A 27956-nucleotide genomic window follows, 5' to 3' on the forward strand; every position below is an offset into this window, starting at 1 on the left:
AAGGGAAGGGAAGGGAAGGGAAGGGAAGAAGAAAAAGAGAGAGAGAAGTAAGAAAAGTAACTGCTGAGGTTGGTTATGTACAACCAAACACTTCATGGGATTTGGTTCCTTGGTTTGGAGGTTTAGGGTCATAATCTCCTGGGACAACACAGTTAATTGGCCTCAAAATGCATTTCATGCTTCTGTTCTACCTCTTAGATCTATTTGTAATGAGTCTTAAAAGCTTGCAATGAGCCATCCAAGGCCTAACAACTGTTCTCGGTTCACCTGGAACAACAGGAAAAAGGAGAGTCGGGAATGGCAGGAGGATATGGAATGTGTATGCAGTTAATTGTCTCCCTGAACAACTTCCTTCATTGCTGTCAGAACCCGATAGTGTTCGGCTAGCATTACTGAACATTTCGACTCAATGATGCCACAGACAAATCCTCATCCAAAGAGGGAAAATGTAGGAGAGACTTTCAAATTCTCAAGGACTCTAGACTTCCTGGAGCCATGAAGGGTGGATAAACCCTGAAACTATTGCCCGGAGGCCATCCTGAAACCATAAACCCAAAGTATCCCCTGAAGTCATCTTAAAACTAAATAGTAGGTTAGTTTAACTAGTAAAAAAAGGTCGGCTTTGAGCATCCGGCTCTTTTGAGATCTGTGTATATGGGATCACTGTGACATCAGCAGGAACCTTAGCGGGCAGTGAGCTTTCAGAAAAGGCGTGAGGCTGGCTGGAGGACTTGAAGAATGGCATCAGTGTCGCTGGAATGCACGTGCAGAAAATACTGAGTTGGGCGTGGTTTGCCGGGTATATTCTCAACAACAACGAAATAAATAAAATATAAGGGAGGAAAAGTGCCATTTTGAGTCACAAATAGCAAAGTGTTCACAAGTACACATAAGGCTCACGATGCCGTTGCCTAATTGTGCCAACGTGTACATTGCCATGGTTCTTCACCTGTCCCCCCCACCTCCACACACACTTAACAGGGAAACTGAGGGCAGGAGAGTGGGATGTAGGGAGCAGTTTCATGGAGAATTCTGGAGGCCTGGCCAGGGTCTAGGCCCAACCCTGTATCCCGTGTCCCCATTTCAGAAATGCAGATAATGACTCAGACACATCGGCTCAAATCCTGTCACTTTCTTAGCATCCTCAGCATCCTTGTCCATAAAATGAGGACCTCCTACCTGAGAGCTGTTTTTAGGGACCTGTTACATACAGAATGTAAACTGCTTCCCACAGGGCGTGCAGGTCAAACAGCGGGAAATGATGAGTTTAAGCCACTCACAATCCAGGTGTCCGTCTGGCATTCTAAAATGCTGTTTGTCCCATTTCAGAGTTCTCTTCCACTGTAACCAGCAGCTCCAGCCTGGGACGGCTCACAGCGTGTCCAGAGCTGGCGGTGGTCATTCAGACCAGCCCTAGCCACTATGTGTCAGATCCAACATACACCTGCCTCTCCTCCTCGTTGACACTGTCTTGGCCTCTGGGACCCCCACACCCTGCGTCCTTCCAGCCTCTGTGACTATGTCTCTTCGACCAGTCTCTAGAGTCTAGAGTTTCCACCCACCCTTTGCTCAATCTGTGCTCAGATGACTCCCTTCTTTGCTGACTCCAAACTGCTTATCCCTGCCAGTCCTCAGAACGACAGTCAGCCTGAAACTCCAACTTCCTGGCTGCCATCTTACCAGGAAGATCCCTGTGAATACATGCACAAAGAGAGCTCTTGATTTCCCCCCAAAGCCGATTTCTCCCCCAACCATCCTTGTCTGGCAAAACTGTACCACCATCTAACTTCTCAAGCTGGAAATCTAGGAGGTGATATTGACCTCCCTATCTCCAGCCTCATCTCACACCCAAGTAATCCACTACCTGTCCTAATATGCATCTCTGTGTCTTCTGCACAATAATTTGGGTCCAAATCACATCCCCTTTCACACAGACTTGTTGCCTCCAATCTGTCCCATAAGCGGCAGCCAGAGCTATTTTTGAAAGCAGAAACTTCATCATCTCTGTCTTCCACATGGCTTCTCGTGGCACCGAGACCATCATCCACGTACTGTGTGGGTCTGAAAGCGCCCAAGTCAGCGTGTCTTAGTTCTCTATGCCGCTGGTTCAGAAATACCACAAGGGTGTTATCAAACATCCATCTATCCTCTCAATGTTGGGGAGGCTGGAGGGCTGCAGCTCTGGGGAAAGGCTTTCTCTTGCTGTCAGTTCTAGGGGAAGGCCCTGGTCTCCTTCCACCATTTGTGGGCCCAACATTCCTTGGAGATCTCTATGTGTCTTGACATCACTCTTCCCCTGGGTCTAGGAGATTCCCAGTGCAGGGACCCTGGGTCCAAAGGACATGCCCCGCCCTCTGCCCCCCGCCCCCAACACTTCTTTCTTGGTGGTAGCAGGTCCCTCGAATCTCTGCTCACTTGCTTAACCTCTTTTACATCTCAAAAGAAGCTGACTCAAGATACAGCCTAGTCCTCAAGCTGGCATCTTGCCTCATTAATATCACCGCCTCTACGCCTGCCTCATTTAGCTCACAGAGGTGAGGATTCACAAACATATAAGATCATTACATCAGGCCACAAAATGGGGACAATTACATCACACTGAGAATAACAACCCAGCCAGGTTGGCACACATTTTGAAGGCATACATTTCAACTTCAGCAGCAGGTTTCTGCCTCGCCTCCAAACACTTCTCAAGTTGTGTCCCTTCCCTGGCCACTCAAGTCCCCCCACTGTCCCCAAAACAGAATCACTGGCTTCCTCGAGAGTACCTATCTCTAACAGTGCCGGTCTTTTCTTGAATTAAAACATCTATGACAGTTGTCATTTCAACCGTATTTTATGTGTACACTTCTGTGACAGTAACTACACCTTCATCATGTTGTACAACCACACCATGGCCGGTGTCCAAACAGATTCCTACTCCCACATGTATTGTCAATCTCTCCTACTGTCACCCCACGTTTCCTGCCCCCCAAGAGGTCCAGAACTGTCTTATCTATTTGCCCAAACCTCACTGAGGGTTTAAGACAGCAAACAGCTCAAAGAGTATTTGGGGAAGCAACGCAGCCAAGTCCGCCCTCCACCATCTTGGTATTAGGAGGACTGCCTTGCGCCATACAAACAGTTAACAAGTTAAACGTTGGAGGTTCAAGTCTACCCAAAAGCATCCCAGAAGAGAGGACAAGCGATCTACTTTTGAAAGGTCATCGTCATTGGAAGCCCTATGGAGCACAGCATTTCCACTCTACCTATGGTCCTGCCATGAGTCGGAATCAACTCGACAGCAATCGGTGTGGAAGTGCTTTGCTGGGTGTAAACATCTTTCCTCTCTTCTACAAGAGGAGGGCATGCAGTGGTCACAACTAGAGGGTCAAGACGGGCAGCCCACAGACAGATTAGACTGCTTCCAGCTCTTGATTTAGGACCATTCCAAAGCTACAGAAAAGCTGAAATCGTACATCAGATACCCGTGTTTGTCAGGGTTACATCTTATGCTTGCTCACTCTCCACACCCACATACCCCATACATTCTTCTTAGGGCTGAGCCACCGGAAAGTGAGCTACAGACGACACTGGTAATTCATTCACCCTTTGAGCTTGTGTTTCCCACCTTAACATCACCCCATTGCCACCCCCAACACTTTAACACTGGACTGCAAACTACAAGGTCCACAGTTCAAGCCTGCCAGGCCCTCTGAAGGAGAATGATGGGGATTTCTGCGCCCGTGAAGATTTCATGCCTCTCAGAAACCCTCCACAGGGTCACTATGAGTCAGAACCAACTTGACAGCACTTAACAATAGTAATGTCATCTAATATATAGTACATAACCAAATTTTAATTGTTCCTAAATATTTTTTTTTTATAACTTTTGCTGTTACCATTTTTACTTTTAAGCACCGCCTCAAAGAACTCTGACAAATGAGTTTCATAGACTAAGATGCAAGATGGCTTCCAATGAAAACATTCTGCCCTTTAGTGATCACTGGGATACTGATAGAAGCATTCTGAGTACTGCTAACTCGAAAGTAACTTGGATATTCTCACTTTCCAATTAGCTCTCTACACCTAAATGTTTTCAAAAGTTGCCCAGCTCCATCTAGGATCCCATCCAGGGCCACAAGTTCATTCAACTCCCAGGTTCCCTGTGTGCTGTTTAAGTGCCGTCAAGTCGGTTCCGACACATAGCGACCCCAGATAGGATTTCCAAGGAGCAGCTGGTGAGTTTGAACCACTGACCTTGTGGTTCAATTGACTTTGCAGTCCAGCGCATTAACCCACAGCACCACAAGTTCCCTTGAATCTGGAACAATCTCCCCACCATCTGCCGCCACTCATGAAGACTAGCATTTTGAAACGACGTCTTGTGGGATACCCCACAATCAGGATCCATCTGATTACTGCATCATGTGCACCCACAACCACACCCACTTCAGAATCAATTCTGACTTCCTTTCCAAGATCTGTTAAGTGGGAGATGTTATACGAAAAAGGTTTCCATCACTTCAAACAGAAACCCAGTGTCCCTTCAGCAGCAACTCCCCCCGCCCCCAGCCCCGCCCCCCCCACCCCCAGTGACCACTCATAAACCTCGGTCTGTATGTTTGCCTAGTCTAGATGTTCCATCTAAACAGGAACCCCCAATGTCTATCCTGTTTACTCAGCCGAGTTATCTCCAAGGTCCTTCCATGTTGTAGCATTGACCAGAACACTTCATTTCTCAATTTTCCTTTCTAAGTATATACCTTGTGAATGCTTCGGGAAAAACCCAGAACAGAAAACATGGCGATTCTAGGCCCTGTTTCCAGTGTCCAGAGACATTCTGTAGGACACAGCAGGGCTTGCTCCTTCTATCAGGGTCCATGTGGGGTCCTGAGTCTGTGACTTTTTCCTTATAGGGGGGTCACGCCCTCCCAGGGCTCACACTTCTTTGGAGACCTGAGCGGTTCCTGCCATTGTCTCTAGGTACATGGGCCTGCCCTCTGCTCGGTGGGGAGCTGGGGAGCCCTGGACCCTGTCCCAGCATGGGGCTGAGGAAGAAGGTCTTTGATCCTCAGCGCCCTGGAGGGCACCTGTGGAGCTGCCTTCTAAATGCAAGAGGTATGCTTGGAATGCATGGGATTCACCTCAGGGGACCTGGCCAACTTCTACCCGTAGAGGGTCAACCACTGAAGAAGACCAAATAAACCCTCAATTTTCCATCACGTCCTCTTCATTCTTAGAAGATCACACGCCGTTTCAAATTCAAATGTAGATGTCCCAAAACGGTAACTAGCACAACACCAATGACACCAGAAAACCACCAGAGTTGGAGGGCATGTCACCAATTCCAGCCATTCTCTACTTCATGGAGGCCACACCCAGCCCTGTTCCTCCCTACAGTATGGCTATAGGTTTATGAGGTTGTTTGGCTTTTAAAGAGTCCATTAAACCCCACCCTGAATAATGCAACAAATATTTTCCAGGTTGTACTAGACAAGTAAGGGCTTGATCTTGTGAATGAGCACATCCAAGTTACCTAGGTCCTTCAAAGACATTTGTGGCTGGATCGCACCCAACCAAACCGAACACGAGGGACTCACTTTTTGGGAAGCCAAGTACTCCATGCCTCTGGCCAGCTGGTAGGTGCAGGACACCAAGTCCTTGAAGGTCATCTGTTCTTCAGGGACACGGTTAATGTCGTAGGAGTACTCCATCCCGGGTGGCCTGCGGGCTCGCAGATACTCCCGAAGATTGCCCTTGGAGGCATATTCCACTATAGCATAGAGGGGCCCTGTGTGCAGAGAAGACAGATCCCTAAGGCAGGGAATCCTGGACCTGCCCGTGGGAAGCTCAGCAAGATTCTCCCTTAACACAACCCAATACTGCTTGCTTTGTTTTACGAAATACCCAGCACATAGAAAAGCAAGCAAACTGAGGACACACTTGCATTCTAATCTCCCTGAAGGGTAATCCACACTCCATTAGGACAGCCGCAAAAAGTCTTTAGGAAACAAAGACACAGTTGGCGTGTTTTCCAGCCATCCTTTCCACTCTCACAATGCCCTCCTCAAAAGCAACTGCCTTCCTTAATTTGATTTCATCAGTACATCTGTTTTACATACATTTACATACATGCATATATTTTTTTTAATTGCAAAAATAAAGAATAAAAGTTACCGCTCTGTAACACAGTCTCCCTGACCCAGTATCCTTGTGGAGCCCAGTTAGTTTGATAAAATAAATCTAGATCATTCCATCAAAAAAAACGTGTTTTCATGCAAATGCCATGCACATTACATTGTTTTGCAAACCTCTGCAGCTTCTTTGCACCTTAATTTCCTGTGCACACTTTATGTGCACGCATTATTTGTGTGGAAAGGGCAAGAAACACAGCACCCTTCACTGACTCATTCCCCTATGTGTGCATACTCGTATTATTTGCAGTTTGGAGCTACAGCCAACAGTACAGATTGCACGTTATTGTACACATTTCCTTGTAAATTTATGTGCAATCACTTCTCCATGGTATAGACAAAAGATGGCTAACTATTGTTGTTGTTATGTGCCATGGAGTTGGTTCCGACTCATAGTGACCCTGTACAGGGTTTCCAAGGCTGTAAATCTATATGGGAGCAGAAAGCCTCATCTTTCTCCCGGAGACCAGCTGGTAGTTTCGAACTGGTGCCAAAGTCAACCCCCTGCCTAATTTTTGTAAATAAATGTTATAGAAACACAGCCAGGCCTATTCACTTACATACAGTCCATGGTTGCGTTCCGTAGTTGTGACAATGACTGTCTGGTATGTAAAACCCACAATGTTTACTACTATCTCACACTTTATATAAAACATTTTTCAACCCCTCAGACAGACCTACAAAGACACCCTACTAAGTCAACAGCATTTGAGTTTCGGGGTGGTAGTGGTGTGCTGTCAAGCGAACTCCAAACTCAGGGCTCTGTATAGGGTTTCTGAGGCTGAAAGCCACAAAGTGCTCACCTTGCGGTGTAAGTCACTGCATACCACCACTAGGGCTCCTCTCAAGTTTATTAACGACTCAAATGGTTTCTTAAAGTGCAGGGAAGCACCGCTGGGAGAGAGGCTAGGGGTCTCTCTCTCCCCTAAGAGAATAAGCTCAATCATCACTTACCCATAGCAGATGTCGACCCCTCTGCTCTATCTGCAGGAGAGACACCCCCCCCTCATCTTATTTTGAGAATCTGGCCCCCTGCCCCCCATAAACAAAAAGCAGGACGGGGGACTGTCTTTTTCCCTTCCACACTTGAGGTTCTGACCTAGAAACAGCCTCCACCCACTCCCTTTGGGCTCGTGGCTGGAAGCCTACTTCAGAAAGCTTTAAAAGAAACTGTAAGATTTGTGCTTGAGATACTCCAGACATAGGTTCCGAAAGTCCAACAGTTTTAAAAGCAATCGGACGTTCAACCACGGAGTGTTTGCCTGAAAACACGTGTACTCACCATCCTGCGTACAGGCACCTAAGAGATTGATGATATTTTTGTGTTTTCCAATCATCTTCATCATCTCCATCTCTGATACCAGATCAGAAAGATCTTTTTCTGTAGCATCATCTACAAACAGTAGGTAAGTGACAAGTCAGTTCATTTCTCTGGGCTCATCTGTCTCCACTGCTGTTGCTGTTAGTAATTCTCAAGTGGCCCCCTACTCATGGTGACCCAGGAACAATGGGATTGGACCACCATTGTGATCCACAGGGTTTCACTGGCTGGTTTTTGGAACGAGATCATGAATCTTTTCTGCTGAAAGCTGTTTCCGCATTATAGCAACACATAAGTCTCCACTGACAGCTAGGCAGGAGGCTGGGCAGGAGGTACAGTGGTCGGGAATTGAACTTGAGTCTTCCACATGGAAGATGAGAATTCGACAACTAAACTACAGTCATGAAATGGTACCATCCTCTGGCCTATTTATGGCGTTCCAAGCAAATGAGGACACAGAGCAAGGAGAAGCAAGATGGGAGCATTGCAAATCACCACCCAATTTCTCCAGCCCAAGATCATCTGCCCGGAGCCTTCACAGAGGGACTCGGGGACACCCCCCCATAAGTGTGTGCAGTTTCATATGGAGGGGGCAGAGTCCATGGCTTCTAGTGGCTTCTCCAAGGGACTGTGACGCTCATCCTAAGAACAGGTTTCCTAAACCTCTGCTTCACCCTTTCTAGAAGGAATGGTCCAATATCATAGCCTCACAGTTCGCTTCTAGCAAGGTCTGACTTCCTCATGAACCTCTCCTCACGTGAATTTAATGGGGAGAATACTAAAACCAATGAAATAGGTACAAACAGGTGCCCTGTTGAAACAGGGTTTTAAGCTTCACAAGCACACTGTTGGAAGAGCCGCCTGCCACGCGGAGAAAGCTTCACCTTTGGACACATCTCTCAATAGGTTCTCCTCTCTTGCTTGAGATGCTGAGCCAACCACTGCTGTAAGGCTTGGAGGCTGATGTCTATGTCCTACATGAAGGCCAGCCTTGGCATTTACAGGACAGACAGAATCCTCAGACAACCCTTTTCTGCTATATTGTTTTTGTTGAGTGCCGTTGAATCGGTTCCAACCCATAGCGACCCTGTATACGGTTTCCAAGGCGCAGCTGGTGAGCTTGAACCACTGACCTTGCAGTTCAAACGGCTTTGCAGTCTGACGCATTAATCCACAGCGCCACACCAGGACTCTGAGCCCACTCAACAAGAATCAAAAGTTCTGCCTAAAGAGAAGCAAAGTCCAGACCACGCCAAGGGAAAGCAGGGTGCCAAGACACCGGGACAAGAGGTCCCAGTTCTCCCCAATACTAAGCTCCAATGTGAGAACCACGACAAAACATCATTTTCCTTGGGAGTCATGAAAGTGGAGTAGCTAGAAAGGGTACTTCCTCTCAAGAAGGACATGATGGTTATTCCAGGAAAACCCTTAAAAGAAAGGAGGGTCCCCACAATGTGCTGGGCAGCCCATGTCCCACGGCCAGACCGCTCTACTACTGAGTGTGTGGGAAACTGCTCTTAGGGCTGCCATCTCTTTTCCTGAGGCCCCTAAGACAGGATTGATAATGTGACCGTTCCCTGTAACACTTCTCGTAAAAGAACACCGCGGAAGGAAGAAGTTAAAGGTTAAAGGTTCTTTAACTCCCTTGGCTGTGAACATGAAGCAGGACTGAAAGGTTAACGCAGATAAATTCAGACTCCCACAAAAGTGACTTGCCATTTGTATCTCAGGATAACTGTTTACATGTTCTAGGAGATTCTAACACCAGCACCCATCCTTTTCGTTCGTTTTCAGCTTTCTAAACAATTCCAGACCAGAGTTCCGTTTGCTACGTTCCCCCCAGAGGAGAAGCCATGACTGGCACTGCCCTAACCGCTTTGGTGTCAGGCACATGGAGTCGGTCCCAACTCCTTGCATCCTTAACAAAACACTGTGTGACGGTCCCTGCGTACTGACATGGTTGCATTCACTGCCGTGGCTACTGTGTTGTTCTCATGGGGGTTTGCCTTGTTTGTGCTGACCCTCTAACTTTAACAATCACAATGTCCTCGTCTCGTGATTGATCCTTCCAGAAGGCATGTCCAAATAAGCAAGATGAAGTCTCACCACTCTCGCTTCTAAGGAACATTCCAGTTGCATATCTTCTAAGACAGCTGGGTTGGGTTATGTGTCGTGGAGTAGGTTCTGACTCATAGTGACCCTGTACAGGGTTTCCGAGGCTGTTAATCTTTACGGGAGCAGAAAGTATCATCTCTCTCCTGCGGAACAGCTGGTAGTTTCGAACTGCTAACCTTGCAGTTCACAGTCCGATTCATAACCAGTACGCTACCAGAGCTCCTCGACAGTAAGACAGTAGGCCTCCTTATCCTCTCCTAAACGCCAAATTGTCCAACATAGAGAATTAAGTAAATCCAGTGTGCCAATCTATACCTACGTTACCTAACTAGATGTGTGTTTCTGAGCATGTAAAAATATGGAGGGAATGAAGAATGACAGTCATCTACAAAGAGTTGACACATAACACCATCTAGGAGGCTACCACTTTGTAACAAAACTGGCTTTTCTTTGTGTGTGTGCGCGCACATATGCGCTTTAAAGTACACACAGCTCAAGATAAATCGTCTGTCCAAGACACTGATTTATTCTGAAAACTTCGCAACCTCGGGGTCAACTATGTGCTCTCTGACCCCCAGCACCAAGACAGAGTTCAGATGCCACAGAGGAACATTCTTGATCAGATATTCTATCCTCTCTCCGCCCCTCTTACCTTTCAACATCTTCACAGCCACGGTGACTGCATCCTTGGGCTTCTCTTTGTCAATTCCAACAGCTTCGGCCATGACCACTTGTCCAAAGCAGCCTTCCCCCAGAGGTTTCCCCAGCGTCAGCCTAAACGTGTAAATAGAGGATTAGCACACCGCATCTGGCAGAGGGGTGTAGCAAGTGAAATTCCAGAACTAAATATAAAAATCTTTCAGCAGCTTGCTGAAGCATAGAGCAGTTATCATATGGAATTAATGAGACTTGGGGTACACACACGCACGTGAGTATTTTCTTAGTGATGTTTTGGAGAATGCCAATTACTGGTGAAACAGCTATTAAATTTCACATAGGTATTCTCCATTTATTTTTGTTACGGAAGGCATTCTTGCCATTAAGGTGGTCAGTTTTCCTAAAAGCCAACCAGAAGGCGTTTTTCATTTTGGCTCAATGACATATGCATAATTTAGAATGTCTCAAAAGAAGAAAAGTGTTAAGCAATTCTTATTTCTTGTCTTTGTGAATTGGCAGCTTTAAGATCACTATTATTCAAATGCTGATGGACTTTCCGGTCACATATTCCTCACCAAATAACATGACAGGGATCTTAAGCACATTTTCCAGAAACCTCTAATTTTTCACTAACGGAAAAACAAAATGCTAGAAGATGAGAGGTAGTTACTTGTAAAATAATAGTTCAGAAATCTTATGACAACCCAAGATTAATCATGGAGAAAACCCGAACCCAACCCAACAAACATCCTAAATTCCCAAGCTCAGAAATGATATTCGCATCAAACACATATTGTCTGATGGCATTCCAGAACACCAGCAGAATGAAGAAGTCTTTGGAATACTTCTGAATGTGGTTTTGTAACTTAAGCATAGCATAGCCAATAGTGAGCTACCATCAGAAAACAGTATTTACTATAAGTCTAACACGAGCTCAACCTAAGACTGGGGGCAGCATGTGCTATGTGCTGGGATCATTTCGTTTCGCTCCAGAACTAAAATTAAATTTAACATCTTGGTAGAAAATAAACATTTGCATTGGGGAAATGGCTAATTTATGTCCTACTGCCCTGCTATAGAAGCATAACAATCCTTTCTTTGTGTAACTTTTGCCCCCGATCTAATAAACTGCTTCTAAATAGCCTTCATTCATTGGAAACCTGCTCCACCTACATTTGTGCTAAGCGCTGTTTTGAAATGTTTAGCACTCAGATTTTCCACTCAGGGTACCCCTCGGGTGGGAGCTAATGGTTCAGCACATACAGACGCCCACTGTTGACTGAGATGTCACAGGTGGCCAAAGCTAGGGGGCTGAACCTTGGAACGGCAACAAGTCCCCAATTCCGCCATCTCTATGTTGGAATGTACATACAAGCCCCGCTTCTTGTATAATCACCCACAAAGTAGGGAGCTGGGAAGCTGCAGGAGAAACACTCCTTTTTTTCTCTCCACTCTCCAGGTAAAGAAGCAATTCTTTGTTTCCCTTAAGGCCCCATCAGCAAATGCCCAAGAAACATGTCTTGCATGGCTGGATGGACGGATGGACGGATGGATGGATGGATGGATGGTACCTTCATTATATTACACAAACAGACGGATGGATGGATGGTACCTTCATTATATTACACAAACAGACTGGAAATTACTACAATGTACACTCTCACTGCATGAGACTTGGACAATTACTTGGTTCGAGCTTATGGTGTGCGTTCATGTCTCCACAGCGGGCTGTTAGGAAGCGACCCCTGGTATAGTGTGTGTCTGTGTGTGGTGAGAAGCAAAATGACAAAGGCTCTGTAAGCTACCTCTCCTCTCAGATCGACCTGGCTCTACCCACTGTCTGAGAAAGCTTCTCTTGGATTCCTATGAGCTCCTGCTGTACTCAGTGTTACCCTTCACTGACACACTCTGCATGACCCTGCCAATGTCAAGGCAAAGAGTGGCTTCACTGACACACTCCGCGTGACCCTGCCAATGTCAAGGCAAAGAGTGGTGCTATGTACAAACCAGTCAAGGATTTATTCCCATGTTTAGGGTGTAGAAATACCAGCCACACTCCGTCATTCTGAGATATTCTTACTCTAATTCCTCCAAGAGGCAGCCCAGGAGTACAGAGCTCTTCAGTGATTGTCCTACTCTATCTGGGGAGATGGGTGTTGGGGGGTGTCCCTTGCTTTGAGGATTGTGGGCTTGTAGTTCAAGATCTGCTTACTCCTGCTGTGATTAGCACATCCATCTTCCTGGGGCCTGTGGTCCAGAACTCCCAGGTTATCTACACATGATGTGAAGGGAAAGGAAAATGTATAGGAGCCAAGTGTGTTTGATCTGGGGAAATCTGTACCATGACCCACACTGAAGACCTAGAATCAGGTAGCTCACTCAAGGTTGCCCAGCCAGGATTCTAGCCAACCCAATAGAGTTCAAAACACTTGGATTTCAAGCCAGACCGAGAGATCTTCAGGTTCACACCGCCACCATCAACAGAACTCAGGTGGCCATGCTCAGACTGAACGAGCATCCAATTGTAATGCCTCTAGCTCATCCAATAAGGAAAATACTATTATTGTTGTTAAAGGCCATTGAGTCGATTCTGAGGCATGGTGGTGGGCTTGAAGCACCGACCTTACAGTTCAAAGGGCTGTAGTCTAGCGCGTTAACCCACAGCACCACACCAGGACTCCAGAAAATACTATAGACCAATTCAAATGAGGTGCCAAGTGCCAGGTGGAAGCTTCATAGCCTGATGTTACCTTTGACAACCTTTGACAACAGGAACACTGGGAGATGTTTCATCAGGTGATCTATATTATGCATCTAATTTAACCACATAAATAAGGAAGACTGTTTTAGTAACCAGGAATCAGAATATCAGGCCTGTTTTACAAATTGTAGAATTCCAAGTTTATTCGATTTGACTGGATGTGTGGGACTAGAAAGGATAGCAATGCCAACCAGACACCATCCTCTTTGAGGATCAGCCATCGCTCTCTCCTTTAAGATGATTAGAAATCCAGTCTCACTCCTTCCTTTTGACATGGTCCAATCAAGACCTTTGTGGTTAAAGGTCATAAAAAGGAGATGTCAACCCAATCTACCCACTTATATCTGAGTGTCCATTCAGAGATTTTCCCAGTGGAAGTACTCACTTATCTCTTGGAAATTCCCATTTTGGATCCTCTGGCAATTCATACTCAGAGACCCCTGCCAACATGGGGGTGTCAGCTGTTGATGAGAGGCGTGTTGTTATCCTCACCAGTGGGGTGTTAGAGTTCATGGAGGAGCTGGACTCAGCCGAAACCTGGATATAAAGATGCAAATGTAATCCTGGCTCTACTTTCAAAGGCCGGAATCCCACCGGAGCCCAGCCAGAGTTTCAACAGTGAGAAAGGAAGGGGGATAGGTGCCAAGCAAGACCATGAACTTGGACCAAAATGAAAACCACTGATTCTAATGCCTCTGTTGTCCCACCTACCCAGTGGTAGAGTCTACTCGAAATGGTACAGTCCTAAGGTCAGATCGTCAAACAAACATCACTATGCCATTGCAGATCAAAATGTCAGTCTCCTTCCTATCCTAATTTCTCAATGGACAGACCTCGTTGAGGTCATTATTACCTCTTTAACTGTAAACAAATGAGTCCCATTTGATCAATGTGCCCTTCGATCCACTCAGATCACTGGTCAATGCCAGGTTTATGCAATTTGATGAGAACTTTCAGAAAACCAGCTTTCTAATATTCCATTTAGCTTCTCAAATCAAAGCAGACTGTTTCAAGATCTAGGATTTGAACATAAAAGGCAAAGAGCAGTGGATCTGGTTTTCCAAGTGCTTTTTTTCACGGCAACCTGAGACCCAAGTACAGGGAGTCTTTTTCCAATTTAGGGAATCAAACATTTCCAACCAAATCACAAATCTTGCTGCTTCTCCCCAGCCCTTCTGGGAACTCGTGGCTGCCCAACACCATGCTGGAAAGGTGAAAATGGATGGTCACATGTCAATTTCAGTTTCAAAAACCACGGGATGGAAGTGGGATAAAGAGGTAGGGGGAAGAAATGTGCATTTTTATTCAGTCAGCAGGGAGAGCATGGAAGGCTTCACCAACGTACTGCCTCATTTTCCCTGACCACCCTTTCAGCTTTGGATCCCAAAATTGGTTCTTTCTTAACTATGTCATTGTCTCTTTTCTCCATCCTGTGGATGGAGACCACAAGAGAGCCCATCTAAAAGCTGCTTCTGAGGGTTACTAGGCAACCTTGGTCAGATCACAGGTTGTTAGAACGTCTTATTCTAAGCCATGAACGAAGAGTAGGAACATGAGGTTAAATACGACCCATCAAAGCAGTCCTCCCGCCCACCTTTGGTTTGGTCCAGCTCAAGAATACTATCTATCCAGCTGTACTTATAGACACTTTCCAAATCAACACAGCTGGAGTATTGGTGTGGCGCTGTGGGTTAATGCACCAGACTGCAAAGCCGTTTGTACTGCAAGGTCGGCGGTTCAAGCTCACCAGCCACTCATGGGAAACCCTATACTGGGTCGCTATGGGTTAGAATCGACTCAATGGCACTTAACAACAACAACAACAACAACAACAACAACAACAACAACAACAAGTCCAGATGAACAAACTTAGTTAGGATGAACTCATAACTGGGGTTACCTGGACTATTTTCAGGGGAGTCCGATGACGTGTGTGTTTCTGGATGCCTTATTGGAAAACCTTGGTTTTTCTCCGTTTGTAAGCCCAGACTGCCTTTAACAAGGGTTGCTGTTGTTAAGTATGTCTAGTTGTTCAGACTCATAGCAATTCTGTACAGGGTTTCTGAGGAGCAGCTGGTGAGTTTGAACCGCTAACATTGTGGTTCAAACCAGCCTTGTAATCCAGTGCTTATCCTACAGTGCTACACCAGGACATGGTAAGAAACCCCAAAAAGATGCCTGTGATGGGTTGCAATGTGTCCTCAAAAGATACATGTTGAAGCCCTAAGTCCCACAATACCTTTGAATGGAAGCTTATTCAGAAATTGAGTCTTTGTAAGAGTGACGGAAGTTAAGAGGAGGTCAGGACTGGTGTCCTTAAAAGAAGGGGAAAAGAGATGGAGAGTCACATAGAAAAGCAATGTAATGCTGATGGGGAAAGGATTGGAGGAATGCATCTGCAAGTCAAGAAATGCCAAGGTTTATCAGTAACACCCAAAAGTTAAGAGAAAGGCATAGGACCGATTCATCCCTAGAGAGTCAGAGAGCATGGCTCCACCAATGTCACAATCCCAGACTTCTAGGTCCCAGAACTGTGAGTCACAAACTTATTTTGGTTTAAGTGGTCCAGCTGTAACAATGTGTTACAGCAGTGCGAGGACACTCATACTTATTAATAAATTGGAGGGCGGGGGCAACATTTTTGGACTAAGAAGTTGGCTCCAGTATTAAAATCAAGAAGCAAACCATTTAAAACCAAACTTCTAGCATCTTCTTAAGGCATATATTTTAATATACAGATTATTTTAATATACAGATATGAGAGGTGATGTTCTTCATTGTGAGTATACTCAATCTGGAAAAAGTAAATGAAGAATCACCAATTTTGGAGCCAAAAAGAGTCTCCTGGGTAGATTAGGCTCTGAGAGGCAGAGCATCTCAGTGTCTTAGCCTCTCACAGGCAGAAAAAGACAAGAAGGCAAATTGTGTGAACTTATGTGGAGGACCCGCTCCCTAATGATGAAGACCACACGGAAATGCCCTGAGGGGCAAGAGACACCAACCTCAACATCCTCACCAGTCTCAGTGGGGTGAGCTGACCTCACCATTAGGACAACATCCAAGACCAGGAACTTTCAAAAAGCATCAGGATTTTCATGGTACCCACTAGCTATGTAAACATCTGAGCCCATCATCCAGAAGAGGCATGGAAGACTCAAGAGATAGGTTTGACCAAAGATGCCCCCTCAAATCCAAACACCCACCCAGCTCCTGCTGCATCTGGACCATGAGCTGTAGGTGAAAAAGGACTCTGAGAAGCTAGTGTCTTCACAACATAAAAGGTCTTCTGGGACATTCCTCCACATAAACACCACTAATCACAGCGGGGACTCGTGCTTGAAGATCACCAGCAAGGAGACTCCGCTGATAAAGTAAAACTTGACCAAGCAGTGTGGTGAGACAGCCCAGGCCCAACACAGCCAACTCCACACCCAGGACTCCTTTGGTATGCCAGTAGAATCTGTAGAATTCCATCACTGGGGTGCATGATGTACTGGGGTCCATGAAGACAATGGATTGGAAACACCACTGAGGGGACTAGTTCTGGACAAAGTTCACTACCAGAAAGCAGAAGTCTCTCTTAACTTTTGTGCTTGTCCCTGAAAATCCACTGTTGTCAACAAAGTACTTACAGAACAGGTAGGAGGAAGCTGCCCACCCAAACTGAGTACACACTTTTACAAAAAGTGTCTCATACAATGTGTAAGAGATTTACTTGGCAGCTGTTACCTTTGGGGAGAGAGATTAGGGGTTGAGGAAACAGGTGAGAAAAATATTTATTTCAGAACTTTCTAGACTACTTGAATTTTATTACTGTTTTAGGAAAAGGACTTCCTTTAAAAATAGGAATGACTTTTAAGATATTAAGGATCTAAATTGAGAAATAGCATGGAAAGGGGGCCAGAAGGTCTCATTTCTTATTGGGAGTGAAATATACTGATTTCTAAAATGAATTCAAAACTACAAGAGTGTCCCTTTTGTCTCTCCTTCTGCTACCAGATTGGATTTTCGAGCATCTCTGAATCCTTTGATGAGGGCACGTCTTGACTAAAACCAGAGGCTGTCAAGACTATCCCATCTCTGATTCCAATTGTGTTCCGTAGGGGTTTCCAATGGCTTTCTTTTGAGGCAGCTGTGGGTAGTGTCTAGCCACCAACCTTTCCGTTAGTGGCCAAGTGTGTTAACTCTTTGTACCACCCAGGACTACCAACTCTGGGGGAAGAGTTGTTGAAGAGCAGAAAAACTAAATAGTCAGCTAAAGTTAACTGCTCTGTGGCTAACCTATGACCTGAAAGACATCTTGACTCTCCAACTCTGGATGAAAGTTCACACGACAGACATGGTCCCCCCAGGCTATTCCACCAGGTTTTCCACCGGCAAGATTCGAAGTGGGAAACCTTTACAGGCTTTCTTATTAAAAATACGTGTGTTTACACAAAGGATTTCTTATGGAAATTCTGTCCAGATTCAAGGTAGAGAGAGACTCAGATTGACATTACAAATCTGGAAAATACTTTTGTAAAAAATACACAAAGGGAGGAAAAAAGGTAAGAAAATGCCCATAGTATAAGAAACGACATAATTCTATCCCTCTGTCTACTGGGGTACATCTTAATTTTACCTCCATGCATTTTTACGAGGCTTTTAAAATCCCCTCTGGGATTGTAAAACGGGGCTGGCTTTCTCCTCACAGCATCCCACTCTGAGAGCCAGCAAGCAAGCATGTATTAAGGGGCTGGGACCACGCCCCACAACAGGCCCTTCCTCTAAGCAGTGCCATGCTTCCTCAGGCCTCCTGCCTCCTCAGCACCAAACTCCTCAAGCGAATCCCATGGCCAGCCTTCGAGACCCCGCTCACTTCATCATCAGCACCATTAAACTGCCGCCGCCTTCTCTCCGCTGTTGTACAAAGCCACAATCGTCCGGATCAGACCTGCACCTCTGGGCTTTCCTTTCCTCCCAGATGGAAAATATTCCATTGATAGAGATACAGACATTATTTATAAACAGGAACTGCGAACACTCTAAGGAACTGTTTACCCACATCCAAATCCAGCAAGCATATTTAAATTTTTAAAAAGCACTTATTTTCACAGTCTCTAATTCATCTTGCTTACACTCCGGAATCTCTTTACCATCTACCATAAATCAAGCTTTTAACTAAATGTGCTTCATATATTTCCACAGTACATGTGGGAGGTTAAGCAAGGAAGAGTTTTGGGGGGTAGGGTTACTTCCCCTTTCTTTTTAAAGGGCCACCAAGAAATAGCATTATCTCTTTATATTTATATTTGATTTCTAAACCAAGAGAGCAAGCAGAGCAGGCCGAAGCCAGGCTGTCTCCAAGGAATGACTATGTTGGTATGTCTATTCCTGAAGACCAGACCACAGTTTGACAAAGAACCCTCGGGCTGTTATTCTGTGGGTCAAGTTCCTGGTCCAGACCAGAAAATGAGGCCCTGGCGATAACAGTATTTCTGCTTTAATCCTCCTGCCACCTCAGGTTGTCAAGGTGACTAAGATCAAGGGTCACGAGGTTTCTGAGTTAAAGTTTCTGGAGTTCTGGTATGGCACCAAAGGATAAGCACTCGACCTCAAGGTCAGTTTGAACTGCAAGGTTGTTGGTTTAAACTCACTAGCCGCTCCTTAGAAACCCTATTCAGGGTCTCCATGAGTCCAGTCGGAACTGGCTCAAAGGCACTTAACAACAACAACAAAACAAAATGGAGATGCTTTTGTTTTTGTTAACAAACCTGTTAACTAGATACTTCACTCTTCTCCAAACCTCTTCCCCTCCTCAGGAACCCATGATAAACCTGTCATAGTAGAAACAGTGCTGGGCCTGCTCAGTCAGGCCACCAGTGACTGTCCAAGAGAAAAGAGGACAAAGTGGAGGCAGGGCAGATTCCAGTCCAGCCATCCATGACCACTCCAATTACCCACATATTTTCTGGAATCAGTGAGGTTTCATTAGACCATTTGATTGACCAAAACAGAGAATGTTCTGAGATCATGATGTGTGGCCTGCTGGGTGGTAAATGTAAGTGAACTTCTCAAAAGGGAGTTTCCCTTCCCAGAATTGGGTGTGTTTAAACCCCAAATCAAATCCACGGGCAGCCAAGTGTTTGGTGATCATTAATTCATGAGTCCCAGGTCTGGCTCGTGACTCCCACAGCATCACTGCCCCATTCACGATGTCCTCCAGGACATACCACGGCCTCAAAGGTCTGTTCTGAACAATGACCTTGAGTGTCCTTTTTGTCTCTGGGTGGTGGTCTACCTGTATCAGCAGCCAGAATGGCAGAACTGAAATCTGAGGAAAATAGCTACCTGTGGCACCTTCTGGGGAAAGAGTGTGAGTGTGTGACATTTCCCACCCAGGTGTACATTAGACAAGTCAGTGTACACCTCCACCCTGCCCCAAGGAAGCTTCTAGATCCAATGAAAGAACCTGCCATACTTGCTGAAAACCCCATTCAATAAACCCAGTGACTCCATGTGCCTCCTTAATTAGCACCCTCCCTCCCCTACTTGATTTCTGGAAAATTCGGAAAGGTATTTTAATGTACAAAGGCTGCTCCACAAGGACCAGCCACAGGACTTGTACAAGAATGACAAGGTCACTGAGGTGCCAGCTACTACTGGTCCCATTTAACACACTGGGTGTCTCGCATGGTGACCGAGACCCAGCAAAAACAAGTGATGAGAACCCCTGCTCAAGCAAACAGGTAATCCCTGAGCCACCCTCTCCCCCCACCAAAGCGTGGTGTCTCTTTCAACACACCTCAAAAAAACAACAACAACAAAAAATTCATGAGTACTGGGAAATGATCACAGGAATTTCTTCTTTGGTATGGAAGAAAAATATTTTTGCCTCAAAAAAAAAAAACCCCACGCTGACAGGTCCGTCCTACGTTAGTAAGCTCAAGGCAGAGGCGTAAATGTTAGACGCAGAAACTCAGGAGTAGAGTAAAAACAGCCTCCACTGTTCTGAAAAGAGATCGACAATCGGACGAGCGTGTGAGAGTCCGAGTGAGTGTATGGTGGGGAAAGGGAGAGCCAGGGTTGGGGCCAGAAAGATAAAATTCAGACTCCGTCAGTATGCTGAATACTGCGCCTCGGTGATACCGGAGGGAGGCTGGGCCAACGCAGAATGAAAAGTGGCCTCCGAAATGCTTAGGAGCAGCTCACTCTCAAGACGTCTGATTACAGGATCACCTGTCGCCAGGTAAAGGCATGCTTGGCATCCCTGTGGTATTTTCTCTGTCATCAACATATCTGCAGGCCTGTCTGGAGCTTTTCATCCCAGCCACAGTCCAATAAGCCTCTTTGATCCAGGTACCCGATAGGTATCTTGTTCTCCACACAGGATCAGTGCTCACTGATGAGGAACTCTTTGTAAAGAATAACCCATCCCATCTGCACATATATGAAGAGTTGCAGTGTGTCAACAGTCCCCAAATAAATGACTCTCTGACATGTCTTTTCCCAGAGGAACTGGTATTTGCCAACTTGCCCCTGCTTCTCTCATATCCTTTAAACCTCTTGAGATACAAAGCAACTGCAATGCAAATAATGGCCTCCCCCTCAAACCCCCGCAAAGATTTACAGCCTTGGAAACCCTATACAGGGTCGCTAGGAGTCGGACCGACTCCACGGCACGTAACTACCACCACCACAAACCCTTGAAGCCACCGTAGGGTGTTATAAGCTGTGTCTTACCTGGAGCCAGGCTTAGACCAATGCTAGAATTCCCGTTCAGTCATGCATGGGCTTATTCCAAACAAACTATGTCAAACAAGTCTCTGCAATCAATGGATGGCCGCAGACAAGTTCTGTAATGCACTTGGTTTTAGTGTCTCTAGGCCAGTTAAAGTCAAGGCAGAGAGGTCAGCTCAGAAGGTTTTGGTAACTGTTTCCAAGGGTCTCCAAAAAATCTTAACAGATTTTTCTCAGTGGTTACATGGGAACTTATTAGGAAGAAGTTTTAAGAAAATGGAAGACTGCATTGAACAAAAGGCCGGGAAAGGTGCACTGATGATTTTTTCCCATCATGATAATCCTTCTGGGGTAGCCAGGGCTGTACTAGGAGAATTTCATTGGGAAACCTTACCCTATCCACCTTACAGGCCTGCTCTTACCCCTTCAGGTGTCTTCTTGGTCCCACAATTCAAAGAACATTGAAAAGGACCATGATTTTAGCATAGTGGTAATGAATCGGGCTGCAAACCACAACGTCAGCAGTTCGAAACTACCAGCTGTTCTGCAGAAAGATGAGTCTTTCTGCTTCCATAAAGATTTACAGCCTCGGAAACCCTGTACAGGGTCGCTATGAGTCGAAACCGACACCACGGCACATAACAACAACGGCTGCCAAAACTGCCATTTTGAGATTATGTAAATCAAAGAATAAAGAATTCTTTGGAGAAGAGTTAGAGAAATGGAAATATCACCTTCAGAAGTCAGAGGCTTGGATGGAGGACATGCTGAGAAACAGTAACTTCGTATTTTGATAGTTTTGTTTAATGAACGTTTCTATTATTTTGTGTTGTTGTGGTTAAGTTCCGTTGAGTCAGTTTCAACTCACAGCGACCCAGTATAGGGTTTCCCAGGCTGTCAATCATTGCAGGAACAGAAAGCTTCATCCTTCTCTGACAGAGCCGCTGGTGGACTTGAACCACCAACCTTGTGGTTCACAGTCCAGTGTTCATCCTTCAGAGCCACTGCACTCCCCTATTATTTTGTAAGCAAAACTTTTTGACTTATACTCATATACGAAGAAAAAGAAAAGATTCACTCTTTGGTATGTGCCCTAAGTACCCTAAAGAAAGCAAAGTCCCCCCCAAAAAAAACTCATAGAGATGGAGAAGAGACTCATGGTTAGGGGGAGGGGATCGATGGAGAATTATTGTTTAAGGGGTACTGAGTTTGTTTGGGATAACAAAATGTTCTGGAAATAAATAGTGGTTTTTTAAAAAAGAGTATTGTTAACAGTTTAGTCAGGAGGAAAAACAAAAAGAGAAAGACAATGAAATGATTAAGGGAAAAGGCCTATCTAAGCCAAATTACAGACTGGCTTCAACAAAGCAGCATTTTTCCCTATTAGAAAAAAAATAATAATAGAGATAGGGACCCACTCCCTTTTACAAGTCCCTATTCAGCACAGTGGGTTAATGCTCTGGACTGCAAAGTCGGTTTGAACCACAAGGTTGGTGACTCAAGCTGACCAGCTGCTCCTCGGAAATCCAATACAGGGTGATCATAGTTTGGAACCAACTAGACAGTACGTAACAATGACAATTCACAGAGAAGGGTGGCCCTGAAGACGCTGCCCAGAGATGACAGACAGGTAAGGGCTGAGAAGGGTCTGAAGGAAGGTTACAGTTCCATCTGGCTGACTAGCCTCTCCTATGATGGAGCCAGTAAAGGCAGTGGGATCGTTTTAAATAATAGCATGCTTGGTGGCACACTGACCCAACGGGCCCCTGGGGTTTTCCCTTGCTCTTATCACAATTGGTCAATGGCTAGCACCTGACACTCACTCCAAATTCTCTCCTCCCACTCCCAGAAAACATAGAGTCCTGGTGTGGCACTGTGGGTTAATGCGCCAGACTGCAAAGCCAATTGAACTGCAACGTCAGTGGTTCAAGCTCAGCAGCTGCTCCTCAGGAACCCTATACAGGGTCGCTATGGGTTGGAACTACTTGATGGCACTTCACAACAAGAACTCCCTGAAAACAGACTCCAGTGCAACATGGCTTCAATGAAATCTACAAGCATCCACTTGGTCTAGGCTTTGGAGTTGGCCACACTACGGCCAGCCAAACTGGTTCCTAATCCTTCCTAATGCCTTAACCAGAAAATGTCATCGCCATCTCAGGTTCCAGGGGAGAGGCCAGGCCCATATTTCTCCAAGTGCTCTGCATAATCCCCTGGGGACTTGTTTAAAATCCAGATTCCCCACCTACCTAGACCCACTGAACCAGAATCTCTGGCATTGGGATAAACAAGCTACCATTTTTATAAGCATCTAGTAAAGTCTACCAAGCTACACACTCAAACAGAACCACTGAGCTAGCCATTTTTATTTGCCGTTTCCAAAAAAATTCCTTTCTTGGAACCATATTCCAAATACTTGGGTAACTTTGCACTCAACATCTGCCTTCCACTCGTACTACACGGGGGTCGCCATCTGAGGAGGATAGCCAAAGCATCTCTTCCCTACTCACTTTGCAGTGGGGCTAAGGGGGGGTTGACTTAAGGCATCAGAGAAGGCTCCATCTATCCCCATCTCCCCCAAAAAGAAAACTAAACCCACCAGGAGCCACAATCCACGGTCATACCAGTGAATTACTGACGAAATATGAGGGGACTTCAAAAAGTTCATGAAAAAAAGTTCCATGATCTTTTCATTCCATTTGAAGCCCCCTTGTACATGCATAAAATTTTATATTCAGCATTAGATGGTTTGAGCTAAAATTCAATTTATATTGTTAGAAATACACCGTGGGCTGGTTTTAATTAAGCAGTAGTTCAGGTTCATCTCTGGAGGGTCGGTTTCTGACCTCGATTTTAAAAAACACAGGCATACCTCATGTCCTGCCTAGCACACATCAACGAGTGGCATTTCAGAGAGATGGGGTTTTTGACAAACCAAAGGTAGAATCCATCGGCACCCTTTTTCTAATATTTTTCTAACAGCATGTGTTCATATCGTGTCACATTTTGATAATTCTCATACTATTTCAAACTCTTTCATCCACGACAGTATAGCGTAAGCATAGTTTTGACTTGCACTGGGAAACCCCAAATTCTTGTACTTGCTTTACTGCAGTGTTCACTTTCTTGTGGTGGTCGGGAACCAAACCCACAATATTTCCACGGTAGACCTATAAATCAAAGAACTCTGTCTTCTATACTAATAACTAATGGGACCAACTCTATTGAAATATTCATGCCTGCCTCAAAAATAAATAAATAAAAAGGATTTGATATCAGGGGCAAAAGTGGTCCAAGCTCTAAAGAGTCCACTGGATTTGAGTTCCAACCAACACACACAGATGCCCTTTCATCAGTTCTACTGCTGAACACTGTTTCTTACACCCTCATCCCTTCTTACCCTGTGAGCTAGACTCAGGTGGTCACAGCAGTGTGCCCAGACTTGACTTCACAAGCTCTGGGCACTAACTGACCTGCCCACACCCAAGCAACATAATGGAGCCACTTGGGTCTCAAAGCTCACAGAAGTAGGTCAAATCCAGCAGCAGAGGCATGCTCGGAACTGGCTGGATCATGGGGGAGCAGTAAGTTCCTTTAAACTCTTTATCTACTTTCTGTTACCTGTCTCCGCAGAGGGATGCGCTTGGTCAGCTTGTGTACAGCCGGCTGGCTGCTGAAGTCAGGCTTCTTGGTTGTTGTCTTCATTCGGCATAGGATGACCGTCACCACCATACAGGCTATTAGGAAGACCCCTATGCAGTAGATGGCTATCTCCAGGTAGTCTGGGGAAGTGGTAATGTCCTTTTCTCTTACGGGAGCTGGATTGCAGATCACAGAGTGGGGGGAACAGATAAGCAGGCCACAGAGTTAGGACACTGGACTGATGCTTCGTACCATCACTACAGGAGTCACCAGGAAACCACCAATGCCCTAGACAACACGAACTTCTCAGTAACTCAGTGCAAGGTAGCATGGCATGGGCCATAGGCCTGCCACATGCCTCTTCCCAATGAAGGATATTAATCCAGTAAGCGGGCATCTGTACTCCAGTGAGCAGCTGCCACCCCGTTACGAAAGACAGGTTGCAATGCAAAGCCACCTTCTGTTAGACATTGGGATGAGGTAGGACAACTGCCCACACCCACAACCGAAGAACTGCTTCCCATGATCTCATTAGCACCCTAAATAGAAAATTCTTAACTATGACCGACATCCACTTTGATTAACGAAGTCATAGTGCCTTCGTCTGCTTTTGACAGGTTCTGACAAATGAAGTACTGACGAGATGACTTACTACAGAAGGACACAGCTCCATATGAAATGAATATTCGTCTAGGAAGCCGGTCCAAAACAAGTTCGGAATTCTTAGTCCAGTATATTATTCAATTAAACAGAAATGCATTCCATATAAAAATAGAAATGCTTCTACTGTCCATAATATAGGATGTTTATAATATTTCTCCATCACATGACTATTCTTTACATTTTTGTGCATCTGGTTAACTGATTATGTCACTAGACCTTTTCTTTCAAGGAAAAAAAATATATATACATGGCAATTGCTTATGTATATACATGTAGTTACTTAATGCAGCACATTCTGATATCAACTTCCAAGAATGCCTTCGCCTTCATTCTCAATGAGCAAGCTACAAACAGTGTATTCCCAAGCAGCATTTTTCTCAAACTGCATTCTTTGTTTACGTGCTAATGCCGCCAGGCAAACTGGTTAAAAAGCGCCAATCAGGCACTGGCAGAATGCAATACTGCAAGTAAAAAGCAAGCTCAACATTAAGAGGCATCTAGTTGTTTCAAAGCAAATATTCACAGTGCAGATTCACAACAAAAGGAAGAAGGAAAAAAAAAAAACAAAAAACGGATGCAATATTACTTAAAGCTTGTATAATTTAATCAGAAAAATCCTTGCAAGATAGTCAAAACTCATATGCACAGCACAAAACAAAACCATCAATGTCTTTTACCAGATATAAAATAAGCATGCACGGAAGCATTGTACTCTGAGAATGAGGAATTAATAACTGGAGAGGAATAGCGGAGCCAGCATACCAGAGTCTACGCAAGCAAACCCTGGTCTATGCAGTCTCAACAAAGCAAATGGCAAAGAGACTGTTTACGTCAGAGCAGACAGTGAGGATCCGGAAAGTTTGTCTTAGGATAGAGGTGCTGATGGCAGATTCAGAGGCAGCGGCGTATAGGCAACAGAGCGTCTCTGATGTTGATTTCTTGGTTACGTAGAAATAACATCAAAGCACAAAATGGTAGGTAGCAGTATGCTTTGCACTAAAAGCAAATTGAGAGTCCATTCTACGGCAACATGCAACAAGGCCCCAATTCCCAAGGGAGGTAACACACTGCTTCTGTACACCTGTCGGAGAGGTGCTTCACCAGGCACCTGGACACGCCACCATCGATTTACCTCTCATCAAAAATAGAAAGGGGGGGATGCAACGAGTACCAAAAGATAAGGGACATTAAGCAAAAATAGAATTTGGAGTGCAAAAAAATTACTTTGATGTGTACAAAGTAATTTCAATTTTTTCCTTGGGGACAGGGAGGTTCAAAGGTGAAATTTTACTTGAGCATCCACATTAGGATGGTATCACACTTGTCAGCGAATTTCTGGAAGTGGACATCCTTGGGGATCATTTTAAACATCCTTTATTTTGTTGTTGTTTAAATAATTACACAAGGATATAAAGGGCCATTTCTAAGAACAGAAGCTGTGTTAATTTGACAGCAATCAACCAAGAAAAGGGAAAACCCCAGGAGAGAAAGAGCAGTATGTACCTGGCAGAACTGTCAACCATGCAGAGTGAAAGGATATCCCAATAGAATTACCCGCCAAGCACGTATATTCCCCAGCATCCTCAAAAGTTACATTCCGAATATAGAGAACTTCAATCTCTTTGTCCGTGGTGTTAACACCAGCAGCCTAGAAAAGAAGGGAAGCGAGAGAAACAGGCTAGACAACACAGAAATGGTTGTGGAGGGGGCCGTGGAACCATGAGGCGTCGCACCGGGGCCTCGGCGGGTGCTGGACCACCAGGAGATTCCGACTGCAGCCCATCCACAAAGCCCACAACCAAGAGACACGGACCGACACTAACCAGCTCACCTCCACCGGCCCATCACCACACTGGCTTCACCACCTATACACATGCATGCGATCAAATGCATGGAAAAATCAACCCACAGAGATTCGTTTCTTTGCCTTCTCTTGATTTTTGGACTTAGGACTGGTTTTCCATACTTGTGGTACTCAAAAAGGCTGAAGTTGGGTTCTGGACCTGTTGGCTGCAGACTTCCACCTTGAAAAATGGGTTTGTTGTTGTTAAGTATCGTGGATTTGGTTCTGACTCATAGCGACCCTGTACAGGGTTTCCGAGGCTGTAAATCTTTACGGGAGAAGAAAGCCTCATCTTTCTCCCGTGGAGCAGCTGGTAGTTACAATCTGCCGACCTTGAGGTTCACAGCACGATTCGTAACCACTACGCTACCAGAGCTCCTGAAAAATGGGTGGCCCTGTCTAAATGATTGTGTTATGAAACAAAATTTAGGAAGCTCGAAGCCCACGTGGAGACCTTGCAGGACACCTCCTGGCCCTGTGGAAACCAATCAGGGTGAAAGGTGGTATTTGCCACCAGGTTCTGGTTGTTTCTGTTCCTGTGCAGCCATCTTGGCTCACAGAGAGCTGAAAGAAACCAGAAAAAACTATGACCTTGGTAGCAACAAAACTGGGCTTTTAAAATGAAAAAAACAAACAAACCCGTAACATTTGAATAAGGTCGTAACAATAAATCATGAACGTTGACCTTCTGTCTTCAATAATACCCAGCAGTGTGCTCATCTGTTAACATGAATGGCCCTCAAACTTGAGAGAGCAGAGTCAAGGACAGTATCTCATAAGCATCTGTTAAACAACCAAGGAATGATGCATTACTGGATAAATTGTCATGTCCAAGTAGATATCAACACTGCTGATTAGCCAATGCCACAAATCCAATCGGCAAAACAGGGCTATGTTCAAAATGGTGCTTGCTGGAAGGTAAGCATGGGAAATATGCAGCCCAAACAGGATGACCCAGAACCCGTTGCCATGGAGTCGATGCTGTGTGACAGTGATCTTGTGGGACACAGTCGAACTGTCCCATAGGGTTTTCCAAGGTTGTAAATCTTTATGGAAACA

The 27956-nt window shown here is 45.3% G+C and overlaps 1 protein-coding gene across 4 annotated transcripts in view; it reads right to left on the reverse strand.

Annotated features, from left to right (window-relative positions):
* FGFR2 (fibroblast growth factor receptor 2) overlaps window positions 1–27956 on the reverse strand; it is a 127033-nt gene that overhangs the window by 12728 nt on the left and 86349 nt on the right. For 2 of the 4 annotated variants that reach the window (XM_006831416.1, XM_006831414.1), the window contains 6 exons: window positions 26558–26702; window positions 24371–24567; window positions 13416–13567; window positions 10265–10386; window positions 7459–7569; window positions 5583–5773 (listed from right to left, as the gene is read on the reverse strand). In XM_006831416.1, the coding sequence (XP_006831479.1) occupies window positions 5583–5773; window positions 7459–7569; window positions 10265–10386; window positions 13416–13567; window positions 24371–24567; window positions 26558–26702 (918 nt within the window). The remainder of the gene's footprint in view (window positions 1–5582; window positions 5774–7458; window positions 7570–10264; window positions 10387–13415; window positions 13568–24370; window positions 24568–26557; window positions 26703–27956) is intronic. The other 2 variants (XM_006831413.1, XM_006831415.1) reach the window with 2 other exon arrangements.

Source organism: Chrysochloris asiatica, unplaced genomic scaffold (assembly GCF_000296735.1).
Source record: "Chrysochloris asiatica unplaced genomic scaffold, ChrAsi1.0 scaffold00003, whole genome shotgun sequence".
In the NCBI taxonomy this organism is placed as follows: domain Eukaryota; kingdom Metazoa; phylum Chordata; class Mammalia; order Afrosoricida; family Chrysochloridae; genus Chrysochloris; species Chrysochloris asiatica.